A 13,256-nucleotide genomic window follows, 5' to 3' on the forward strand; every position below is an offset into this window, starting at 1 on the left:
CATCCTTTTAAGTTTGCTATACTGAAGGTCCTACATATGTTCCTTTGTGTGGAGGTAACTTAGTTACTTACTGAACAAGAAAAGATGAAATGGATAATTAGACTTAAAGCTCCTTTATCTCCAGGTTTAAATGGTACATTTTCTTTTAAACCCCTTTTAAAAATGTTGCATGAACAGGTTTAATGTGTTTTAATAGTCATGTTTTAATAATTTTAAACAATAGCTATATGTTTATTGCAGTTTATTATTATACTTAAGTTGATCTAAGGTTGAATGAGTTTACACAGTAGATATAACTTTAATAGATGTTTTAGCTTTAATTTTAATTGGAGCCTTGTTAACTATGTCATGTGGTTGTTTAGTAGCTCTATAAACTTTAGTAGTTTTTCTTTGTGTATGAAGCCTGAAGAAACCTTTATGCTGAATGATTTTCTTGCTGTCATTAGAGAGAGTATCCCATCGTGGTTTCAGTAGCTTATATCTTTTTCGTTATTAGTACAGTACCACACTCCAGGAGAAATGTGAACTCCACCAGGATGAAATGTGTAATCAGTACCCTTGGTGTTGGAAGGAGATGTATTTCGTCTTATTTTACACAACACTTCAGACAGCTGTCTTTTAATGCAGTCCTGTTTTGATGTTTGTATAGTTTTACATGTCCTGGTCTGACAACTTACCACCAGTGATTTGAAGTATTTGGAGTGTACATTGTCTCAGAGTGTAGAAATTGTTGTAGTATATTGATGTGAGTTAATCCAGTAAATAAAGTTGTGTGTGGTCACACTACCCAAGATATCTAGCCCTGGGGTACGGCCTACTGGAAGATCTTTTAGTTATTAGAGTAACTGCTTGTATTCATTTTTTTTCACTAATCTCACCACGTTCTTTCTTTTACAACAGATTCTGTGATTAACAACAATAGATACCGGATCCTGGAGTTTGGAGTGGACGTGAACACTGTACTTCATGGTTTTGCTGGTTACTTCGAGACCATTCTGTACGGAGATGTCATACTTAGTAAGTGCTTATGTTTCTGGTGCAATAGTCTGTAGAGTTGGTTTGTTTTACAAACATATGCATTGGTTTTGTCAAGTAGTTTATTTTCTTATTTTAATGATGGAGTTTATACAGTAAAACATAGTGTTCATAACAGTCAAACTAGTAGTTATTCAGTCATAGCATTCTATAAACACAGACCAGCCCCACTGTAGAATTATTTTTCCTTTTTCTTCCTCTTTTTTTTTAAGATCTGGTCAGATATGCAGGGCATGTAGAGTGTACCCTGGAAGCATTGGCATTCCTGTGTTTTTTGATTTGTGGCTGACCTTTCTCAGAGGAGCTGTGGATGTGAATAGCAGCACCTACAACTTGCTTTTTGGTTCTGGGCAATTGCAAGCCCACTTTGGGAGGCTTCAGACCTGACAGTGTTGCTTGTCTCAGTACAAATGGAACAGTGGTGGCCAGTATCTTTACTACTATCATCTCAGCAGCAACAGATAGATTAGCAGGAAGATACAGGAAACAAGACATGACTGTCACTGATTTTATGCGTCCTTCTATTGTTATTATTTTTCTTTTAACCAGGTAAGCCCAAAATATGTTCCCCCCCCCCCCCCAGGGGTGAACTAGGAACACCATTTAGTTAAGTGATTTGCTCAGAATCATACAGTAAGCAAATAGGGGGGGGGGGTATTCTTTATTTCCTAGATGGCACATGAAAAAGAAAGAAAAATATCCTTCAGGGCTGCAAAGTATTCTTGGGAGAAGAGGGTTCAGTTGTCTTCCTTTTCGTCTTGGGTGATGGGTTTTGCATGATTCACAGTGTGTGTGACTTCATCTTCTGACCCTTGTTAGGAAAATTTGTCAAAGTTCTTGTGTCAGCATAGTTCAGATGGGGAGTCTTAACTTTCAGGAAACATTCATCACATGATACAGCAGGAGCAAACTTGTAAGGGAGCTAGACTTCTCGGCCAAGTGGGATCTATTTGCATTAGTGAAGGTCCTTGAAGCCTCTTATTAGGTACATCCTACACTATGATAGACTCTGCATACTGGCACTATGCAGATACTCTTTCACCAAGCCCCTTAAGGAGGCAGATCATATCCGGCCTCCCACCCCTACTTGGTACAGGTATTGCAGTGGACTGGGCTTCCTTTCTGCCCTATGTTTGGCCAAGTTGACAGTTACTGCATACTGCCACCCTCCCCTGCAGACTGCTGCTTCATCTAGGATGCTACTGAAATCCAGGCTGTCTGGGTTATAGTCAGGGCTTTATTCATATGTCAGTAGAAGTAGTAGCAGCTGTGATTGTGCATATTTGTCATGACAAGTTGCAGTGTATTATAGCTGAATCTCTGCTCATTCTTGTACTGGTGCTATTTAGAATTATTTGTGAAAATTCCTGCTGATGGGCATCGTTTAAGTGCTGGCAGCTGATTTCTGCTGTCTAGCAGTTGTTAACAGTCAGAGCTTAACTAGCACCTGGCACAGTTCAGTGTGGAGTCCCATCTCCCCCACCCCCCTCAAAAAAAAAAAAAAACTTCCAGGACCAACAAAGTAGAAAAATGTCCTCTCTTGAAACTGTAGCAAACTGCGTACTATAAGTGTTACAAGCAGGTTGCTATATTTACAGTAAACACACAAAGCCATTTGTATGATCGCAAATATAGTATCAGCATTCACATCCAAATGTCAGTATTGCAGCACCAGCCCCTTCAGCAACTACTGATCATGTTCCATAACATCTTGTGCCTGAAGCAGCTGCTTTCTTTGCCCCAACTTAGTTAGCCCACCGATTACAGTCCTGTCTCACTGTCTGCGTGGCAGAATCAGACCACCATTCTGTATTAACTAATTAACAGCTAAGTACAGTATACATCTACTGCCAACACATGACGGAAAAGTTAATTCTGCAGTGTTCCTAGCTTTCTTTATCTTTGGCTTTTTTTTATCTTGATAGTATTAACTAGATACAGCACATTTCCCAGAATCTCTTCAATTGTTTTAAAATTTCCCACTGCTTTTAGTCCTGACAGTTTTAACCTAGGTCGCTAAAGTTAGACAAAACATGTTTTGTAGTTTTCACTATTAGTCGCTGCCCACCATTTTACATCCTGAGGTTGCACCTAGTGTGTCAGTAAAGTGACACACAACAGATAAAGTGAAAACATTCCAAATACCTAGTTGTTAGAAGAATCTTTGTTGTGAAAAACTGGGATGAGCTGCATTGCATTACTTCATTAATAGACTGATACTGTACTGTCATTTTTAGCAATTGAAATAACCCCCCCCCCCTTTTAACTTTTTGTAAAATTAAGGACAGTATGACATAATTACAAGTAGCTTTTCCTGTGCCTTACCACCTCGTTTAGGTGTTTGTCATCAGTTAAACTAGAGTAAACACAACAGTTAGCTTTGTCTGGGAACTCAACATCTAAACAGGAGTTGCCTATGCACTACACTTGAAAACGTATCGCAAACCTGCCATTTACCTAATTTGAAGGGAGGAGTATTTGAATAAACATGAAAGGCTTTTTAGCATCCTTACAAAGTAGTATGACTCAGAATAATTAATTGAAAAATGAAACAATAAATTGCTGAAATTGTTTTCAGAGGCAGTCTAAGAGGACAGTAAAACTCAGTATTGTTGATGTACCTACATGTAGAAAAAATAACCTAATTTATAATGCTTTGTATTATTTGCAACACATGGAGTCATTTAGGTTGTCTGTGGACATTTTCTTAGGTTCATTTATCAGAAAATTTTAATCAAGCCTTCCTTTCATTTGGGATACATTTGTGCTTTGCAGCATGAAAAAGATTTCATTGGTTGAAACTGACTTTGTGGACACTGGCTGCAAAACTGCCTCACCATGTGCAGGACTTCCAGACCCAGGGAAGCCAAAATCAAAACATCCCAGATTCCTGACGCTTGTCCTTTTTCTTAGGCAGGAGGTTCTTGGAGGCTTAGGCAGACTCCTTGGCAGCATAGAACTAGGCTTACACATCTTATTAGGATACAAACTTCTGGAGAGACCTTTACCTTCTAAAGATTGTCCATGGGTGAATAAAACGCAATGCAGACAAGACAAGGCAAAACAAATGCTTGAAATGGAAATCTTTTTGGGGAATGTACCACATGTTACACAATTATTAACTTTTATTGCAGTTTCCTCTGAGCTGGAGTCAGTGTCAGATGAGAATAAAATACTTCCTTATGTAATTATCTGGCTGCTGGATGTAGGTCAGCTAGTGCACTGAGCTCTGTGAGTAACATATGGCTGTACAGTGCAAGGCATGAAAGATCTGAAGATGGCTTTGGCCGATGCATCCTTTATACCTCCTGTGTGTACAGGCCGTCTTGGTGGAGGGCATTGCCTGAGCCCTGGTGAAGTGTAAACCTCTAGATTGCAGGCTTAACCGTAGGCTTAATCAGCACACAGAATATCCCAAATGTAAGGACTACAGTAGTGAATCTGCTTGAACAAGTACGCTTATGCTAAGTTCCTAAAACAACTGCATATTACGTTGAACGCAGTCATAAATAATTTTTTGTGTCTTTCGGCTTTTACCGGTTAGGGGTCGCCACAGCGGAACTCCGGTCCGCTAATGATTGGTAGTTGATTTTTACGTGCCGAGTTACCAGCCCTGATGCACAACCTTCAACGAAGGTATGCCCATTCATGCATGTCTCCACGCAGAAGACGCTCTAGCTGAGAATCGAACCGGACAGCGTCTTACTGTGAGGCGACAACGCTACCGCAGCACCACCACCGCGGGCTGAACGCAGTCATAGATAATAAATATTATATAATTGTGTTTAATCACATTTGTTTTAGTTAACATGTATTGTATCTGAGAACAGTATTTGTCTGGAGCTTTTCTTACTCTGAGCCTTCACTGAAAATGTGTTTTTGTTTCCCAGTAAACAAACCTAGTAAATCTTTTTTTTCTTTTTTACTCTCTCTATAGCTTTGCCTTGGGCATATGTTTTAATTATTTTTCAGTGTGGAAGTATCTTCTTGCTTGTCTTCATTTATACAAATTGTTACTGAAATCAGAGAAGCTAAATCCCAAAGTGCATCTCAGAACTCCTTTGTGGTTTCTTCAATCCCTAACTCTCATTGAATAGACTTTTTTTGCCATCCCACATTAGGCTGTTCATTATAAAACATATATATATCTTCAGTCACTGAGTAGCAGTGTTTTGTACGGGTTTTGTAGTATTTTCATTTGTTGCCAAGGAGCTTTCTCATCCTTAGGGCAACAAACTGGAATTTGCATACATTCTAGTATGCACTGCATGACCCTATAAATATCCTGAAAGAGTTATTTTTTATTTTTATTTTTTGTTAACCAGCTTTATCACTAAAAACACTGTGTAAACTGTGCTGTGTACTTATCGGATCATAGGTGGTTATCGGACCAAGAGCTATTTTAAGCCAAGCTTATCCCAAATTTAACAAAATATTGCTTTCGTGTAAATACCCCAAGGAATTTTATGGTTATAATATAGGCTTGCACACCAAGCATTCACAGGCCTCCCCTGTCCATTAGGAAAATAGGTGTCAAATCAAGGGTAAATTTGCAATTTTGCTGTCCATTGGTCCAAGTTATTTTTCAGTAGGCTTAGGAGTGAGCTTTGCTTCACATGGATGGAAGTTCCTTTGAACTGCTTAGCTATATAACAGTAAGTATGTTTTAATCCTGATCTTCTAGTAGTCTTATGACCTTCCTTCTGACTGAAAAGGTTCTCTGTCGATCAGGTCTATATAGTTATCAGTTGGAAAAACATAACCCATTTCAAAAACATTGCATAGCTAATTATTAGCGTTTGCAGTTGTTGAGAGAACAGCAGTGCTTAGAACATAAGTTACTCCCTAACAGTTAAGGCAGAGGACAGAAGAATGTTGGAGATTATGGATTGCTTCAGTGTGTTTGTCCTTTGCCACTTAAGGGAGCATAATGAGAAACTGTAGTTAAGAATTAAGACGTGGGGCAACTGTAAGTGGAGGGTTATTGCCACAGAGGATCTAAATCTACCAGGTGCTGCCTATTAGACTGCTCATTCCAGTGATTAAAGGGAAGTGCAGTCATTCAGATTTCAGATCATCAGGTTCAGTTGATAGTTTGGTTATCTACTTGAAATAATAAAAAGTTTATAGTCTTAAACAGCAGGGTGCTAGGGATTCAGGTGTGATTACTATTATCCAGTAGTGATCATACCAGTTTGTGGTTTATAGTAGGAAGTAAATGTTCAAAAACAATGGTGTTAAGTCTTCAAAGAGGTGATTGTAAGAAATGTGGGAAGTGGAAATTGATCTGGGATGTGTAATGCATCCAGTGCATTACTGATTACAAACCTCCGTCATCACAATGTGTAGATAGTACAGACTTTCTAGACAAACTTAACACCTTCTTCAGCTGATTTGAGGAGACAACACCTCACCAAAGAAACTACTCATGGATGGGAATGCCACACTACTATGTCTCAGCCTAGAGGCAGTCTGAAAGAACCTAAGGAAAGTCCACCCTGGTAAGGCAGCAGGTCCTAACATGATTCTGGGTCATCTACTCAAGGACTGTGCAGATCAACTGGCAGCTGTCTTTACTGACATTGTAAACGCATCTCTCAGGCTAGTGTGCTAAAATACTTCATCTGCCATCATCATTCCTCTGCCAAAGAAGTCATCCCCAGTCACATTAAATGACTACTGACCCATCGCAGTCACACTGGTGGTGATGAAATGCTTTGAAAGGGTAATCAAAGAGCATATATCATCATGTCTGCCTGCATCTTTTGATCCTTTACAATTTGCTTACAAACCAGTACTCCTCTGTGGACGCTATATCCCTCGCACTACATCACACCTTGAACCACCTTGAAGACAAAAATGACTATGTACGTATGGTGTCCATAGACTTCAACTCAGCCTTTAACACTGTAATAACACAGCAGCTGTTGTCTAGACTTAAGTCAACAAGACATAGAAAATACATCCTGCAATTGGATCCTCGCCTTTGACAGGCCCCAAACCATTCGAGTGGCAAGAACCACTCATGATGCATTACCTTGAACACAGGTGTCCCACAGGGTTGTGTGCTTAGTCTACTTCTGTTCACAATACTGACCCATGACTGCTCTACAAAATATCAGACCAATCCCATTATCAAGTTTGCCGACAATACCACAGTGATCAGCCTCATCAGTAATGACCTGGAGGGGGCATACAGAGAGGAAGTGAACCAACTCACCAGATGATGCACTGACAACAACCTAGCACTAAATGTTGACAAAACAAAAGAAATGATTGTTGACTCCAGGAAGAAGCAAGGGTCCCACACACCCATCGCCATCACTGGTACTGCAGTGGAAAGGGTAAAACATACCAAATTCCTAGGGGGTGCACAACATAGATGACCTAAGCTGGGCGACAAGCACCTCCCGCCTTGTAAAGAGTGCCCTACAACATCTCCACTTCCTCTGGAGACTAAGCAGAGCAACTTCTCCTCCTGCATAATCATGACTTTTTACTGGGCCACTGCTCATATGCAGATCACAAGGCATTAGAAAAGGTTGTAAAGCAGGTCAGGAAAATCACAGGATCAAACTCCCAGTCCTTACAGGACCTTTACTCTTGCAGATGCTGTGGCAGGGTTGTGAAACTGATAAGGGACAGGTATCATCCTGCACACGGGACTGTTCCACCGCCTGTCTTCAGGGAAACAATACAGAAGCATCAGGTGTAGAACATCTAGATTCAGGAATCGTTTCTTTTCACAAGTGATTAGACTGTTGAACAACTAACCTTAACAATGTCAACACACCCTCAGTGCGTGAGAATACCAAAAGTGCAATATGATTGTCTTTACTTTCATAGAAGTAAATTATTCTATTTATCTAAGTTGTGCAATGTAAACTAAATTATTACTTGCACAAGTACTGGAACTGTGAATTATGCTATGCTGCTATCCTATCGTAAAAATGGTGGTGGGGAAGTTGTGTGTGTATTTGTCATACTGTCTAGAATTTCTTCCATTATTAGCTTCCTTAACCCTCTTGTGAGAACTGTTTTCAATTCATATGTGCCTGAAGCAACGAAATTTCATCCAGTGATACATTATTGTCATTCAAATCAACAAATGCAAAGTTTACTTTGACTTAAACATAGTATAGACAGATTGGGGAGGGCGAACGAGATGTGGAAGTAAATCAGGTGTAGGGTACACAAGGTTACAAATAAGGCTTTGAAGGGGAAAAAAAATGAGAAAAGAGAAATGGGTCAGAGTGCTGGCAGGGATATAAAGTTAGTATTTACAGCTAAGGAGAAGGCTTAAAAGTGGTGGAAGGGATTTGGGGGGGTTAACAGTTAGTGCTAAAGAGAAAGCTTATAAGAGCTGAGAAGGAGGGCAGGTTGGCGATGTGGAAAAGACTGTACAAATAAGGTAATAGAATGGTAGTGGAGGTGAGGTCACCGAAGTCTGTTTGTATTGCAGTGCAGAGAATATTTCAAGAAGGGAAACGGTGGTGGTGCTGCGGTAGCGTTGTCGCCTCACAGTAAGACGCTGTCCGGTTCGATTCTCAGCTAGAGCGTCTTCTGCGTGGAGACATGCGTGAATGGGCGTACCTTCATTGAAGGTTGTGCGTCAGGGCTGGTAACTCGGCACATAAAAATCAACTACCAATCATTAGTGAACCGGAGTTCCGCTGTGGCGACCCCTAACCGGGAAAAGCCGAAAGACAGAGAATACTGATGAAAAGACAAGAGGAAGGACTAATCCGAGTAAACTGTGTAGATTAGGAGATATTAATATTAATGCACCCTTGTTTTAATGAAGGAATGTGAGTAGAGTGCCAGTATATGAAGAGAGAGGACAAAATGCAAAGAGCATTGAATGGGGACTAGCATAGTAATTGGGGGCAGTACAGGGTGAATGGTTACTTTAAGGTAGGGTAAAGCAAAGGGATCTGATGAGCTGACTCCCACTGTTCTTTGTAATCTCTGCTGGAAGTACTTCTGATAGGTATTCAGTACATCACTGGATATTGCTTTAGCATCCGAGTACTAGGCGACTAGTGTAGCATGATGGTGCAAGGGAAGAAGTATTACATTTAGAATGATGGTATATTGTAGGATGGGACAATGGCGAATGTATTCAGTTTAACACGACAGTACAAGGGAATAAGTATTGCATTCATTATGATGGTATGTTGTAGGATGGTACAGTGAAAAAAGTATTCAGTGTAACATGACAGTACAAGGGAAGTATTGCATTCAGTATTATGGTATGTTGTAGGATGGTACAATGGAGAAAGTAGAGACCAGGATGTTTAAGCAGTACCTATGTAACTTGACAAAAAGTATATTCTTTATGTCCATTACAAATATTGGAAATCTTTTCCAGGAGTAATACAGGTTTATTACTCAGGACTGTGGTTATTTCTTTTACCTTCATTAAAAATTGTGTTTACTGAGAAATACCCAGCTGAACAAAGACCACTTTTAGTGGCGTCTGAAGGAGTCAAGTGCTGGAGAAATATCTTAAAAGCAATCCTGAGTTAGTAAAGCACTAAATAATTAAGCACATAATTGGACAGTATCCATTATGTATGACTCTGCACAACTTAGATCAAGTAAGAAGTACTCAGTAAAGCAGCCTAATGAATAAAGGTACAAAAAATTACAGCTAATTATGGTCATACTTTACATGGTATGAACATAATTACAGATCAGCACACGAGTGCGTCAACAGGGAAACAGCATCTGGTAATGGAGCAGATATTCCTTTTTGACTGGTCGAAAAAGACAAACACAGGTAACCAAATAAGACATCATAGTGTTAGATTATGTGAGCTGGGCAGCCACAGTGGTGCAGTGGTTAGCGTTGCCGCCTTACAGCAAGAGGTTCTCCGGTTCGATCCTCGGCTGGGGTACCTTCTGTGCGGAGTCTGCATGTCCTCCCTGTGGTCGCGTGGGTTTCCTCTGGGTGCTCCGGTTTCGTCCCACATCCCAAAGACATGCTGTAGGTGGATTAGACACTCTCTAAATTGACGACCCCTAACCGGGAAAAAGCCAGAAGAAGAAGTGTTAGATTATGTGAGCTGATGTCTGCTACTTTTACTTGAGTTTTGGTATACACTTTGAATAAGCATTATAGGTTGACAGGGGAGTAGTTTCCCACTAAGTCAGTGCACAGTGCATTTATAAAATTAGTATTACTTCGGTCTTTTTTTTTTTCTTGAGCCAGCTGTTCTCAGCACCTGCAGTGTGGTAATACTGGTCAAAGCAGCACAGGAAGAAAAAAATGGTGCCCTGGCTCCATTACACACACAGAGGGAGCCCTTTCTATGAACCTGATGACCTGGGTTTTATTAGTGGCCTCAGCAGTGGAAGAGCCAAACGGGGAGGGAGAGGAATGAAGGGACATGTCGCTGTCACCTGTCCTGGGGAAGGTAGCAAGCATTAAGGAGCACACAGAGAAGTACAAATGTTAAGTTGTCTATCTCGCCTTCGTTCTTGCTGGTTGGGATCGGAGACGATCCTCGGCTCCGACTCTGCATCTTCTATAGCTCGAGGCTACCCCTTATCCCATGATGCCTAGCGCTAGCTACCCAGATCTCGTTTGCCACTTCAGCTGCGAGGTGTCGTTTTTCTGGCTCAGGCTCGTATAAAGTTTCTTTTTAGAACTTTTTTGCTAGAAATAGTCTTTTTTCCTAGGGATTTTTTGTTAGTTTTTAGTCTTATATTTGTTGTGTTAGCTAAGTGTGTATTTGTAGCTTCCTTCCCTTCCCTTTAGAACTCGTTTAATTTAGAGAGTTCTCCCCCCCTCCTTATTCCTGTCAGGTTAGCCGTTTAAGTTAGAGGCTTTCCTTCTATCTTCCTTATAGGCTAGCTGTTTGAGTTAGAGGCTTTCCTGTTTAAAAAAAAAAAAAAAAAAAACTTTAGCTTTAGTCTGTAGTGTACTGTGTTTTTCTCTTTAGAATGTATTTTGATTGGTTAGCTATTGTTGTATTTTTTGTTAAAGGATGTCCAAAGAATCCAAGGTGTCTGGGTTCAAGAAGTGTGACTCATGCTGTCAGAAAATGTCTCTGACAGATGGGCACACTTCTTGCGTCTATTGCTTAGGCGCTTTGCACCTGCAGGACTCTTGTTCTATCTGCCATGCATTTAGTCCAAGAGTTCTGCAGGAGCGTAAGAATAAGCTTATTCTTAGGGGCCTTTTAAAGCCCCAGGATTCACCGGCCAAGACTCAGCCTGTGAAATCCCCTAAATCTACCAAATCATCGGCTCCAAGTTCAGAGCCGTTTTAGGTTCAGACTCTGCCTGCTACTTTGGTTCTGGCTGGAACCAATAAGACTATCTCCCCGTCAGCTCCATCAGAAATTTCGGAGCCTTCGCGAAGCCACAAGAGACTGAGGTCCCCTTCTCTGGAATCGATACATTCAATTCCTCGGTCTCCCCTGCTGCAAAGCAAGTGCAGTCACAGATCTTCTCACTCCTCTCGATCCTCTAGGCTCTCTGATCACGGCGTGGAGAGAGTGGTCAGTAGGTTGCTAAAGTCGCAGGCACTTGCCAAGATGTTGTCCAGCCCTCCTCAACAGGTGTCTGCTCTGTCCACTTCTATCGATGTTCCTCCTCCGACTCCATTGAGCTGGGAGCCGGAGTTCGTTGGGGTTTGAGTGGTGGAACCATCGGCTCCGATAACTTTATCTCCTTCGGTTCCGTCATCTGCTCCGATTCCCTCAATGGTGCCGTCCGTCGAGGGATCTGGGAGCCCGGGGCTCCCTTGTCGGCTCCGAGGGGGCGAGTGTCATCGGACCCTTGTCCAACCCCGTTTTCCCTCTCGGAGCTTCGGTGCAGGTGAGCTCGGCTCCTACGTCGGCCTCGGAGCCATCTCCCTCGGTGCGGAGAAGGATTCCGATTTCCTCTGAACCGGAGCCTTCTCTGCATCGTGGCAGGGACGCCTTCGATGTCATGAGGAGTGTGCTGGCCACTGAGTCAGCTCCACTATCGGCCCCATCGGCTCTATCCCCTGTAGTGCCTGTACCAACCTCTGTTCCTCCACCAGACCCCAAGCGTGGGAAACAGGCGCTCCAGGGCACCCCATTGGGTGTTTCCTCCTCTTCTGAGACCTCCCCTGAACATTCAGAGGAGCCCCCTCGTAAGAAGAAGTGCAAGAGGAAGCACATCGACTCCCCTGAGTCTGTCACTTTGGATACAGACTTAGATGATTCGGAAGGGTCCCCGAGATCCCCCTCTGAAGATGTTTCCTTTTCGGACATCCTCGAAATGCTTAAGCAGAGGAAGAACTGGAATTCCCTAGCTCCTACTGAGGATGAGTCTGTATTCCTGGATGCATTCGGTTCCCGACCTTCCACCTCCTGGGTTTCTCCGCCTTTTGATCCACTTATGTCCGTGGTGGCTCGAAAGGCTTGGTCAGCCCTGGATACAGTGGAACCAACTCAGAGGAGACCTGGCAAGTTCATCACAGCACCCCATGATAAGCAGTTCCTTACCAAAGGTGTTCCTGTTGATGCCATGGTGGTAGCAGCAGCCACCAAAAAAGAGTTAGCGGAAACCTCTTCATCTGTCCATCCTCCTAACAAGGAGTCTAGGAATATGGACAGATACGGGAAGTGAATGTTTGCTTCAGCGACCTTTTCTATGAGGTCACTAAACTACTTATGCCATTTTACCCGGCTTCAGAGGGATCTCCTTAAAGAGCTCGGAGATACCCCTCAAGATCCATCAGCTGAGGGGGCTAAAGTGGCTTCCCAGCTGGCGACCCTTAATTCTGTAGCCAACTCCTCCATCAGGCTCATTTCTTATGCAGCCGATGGTGCGAGTAGAGCCGCAGGTATGGGCGTGGCCCTTAGGAGACATGCATGGATGCGGCTGTGTAACGTTGCGGAACCCTTTAGAGCGTCATTCAGCAACACCCCCTTTGATGGTTCCTTTCTTTTTGGACCACAGTTGAAAGACACTTTGACTAGGTGTGAGCAAGAAGGCAAGATTCTCTCTGCCGTGGGAGTCTGTTTTTCCACTCCTTCCAGACCATACCCCAAGGGTCAAAAGAGTGGTAAAATGTGGTTCCAAAAATCCCAGGGAGCCTCGCCTGACACACGTAGCGATTTTTCCTCCAGGGGCAGAGGGGGAAATAACAACAGTAGACGCTGCTCTCGTGGCAGAGGGGGTCCGCAGAACCAGGGCAACAGAGAATCCTTCTCTGAGAACCCTTTCAGCATCCCTGAAGG

General features: G+C 42.4%; 1 protein-coding gene across 1 annotated transcript in view; it reads left to right on the forward strand.

Annotated features, from left to right (window-relative positions):
- Positions 1-13,256, forward strand: part of PRMT5 (protein arginine methyltransferase 5) — a 1,996,504-nt gene that overhangs the window by 1,826,752 nt on the left and 156,496 nt on the right. Inside the window, exon 15 of the mRNA XM_044058013.1 lies at positions 901-1,017. Within this exon, the coding sequence (XP_043913948.1) occupies positions 901-1,017 (117 nt within the window). The remainder of the gene's footprint in view (positions 1-900; positions 1,018-13,256) is intronic.

Source organism: Protopterus annectens, chromosome 16.part0 (genome assembly GCF_019279795.1).
Source record: "Protopterus annectens isolate FY-2018-M chromosome 16.part0, PAN1.0, whole genome shotgun sequence".
Taxonomy (NCBI): domain Eukaryota; kingdom Metazoa; phylum Chordata; order Ceratodontiformes; family Protopteridae; genus Protopterus; species Protopterus annectens.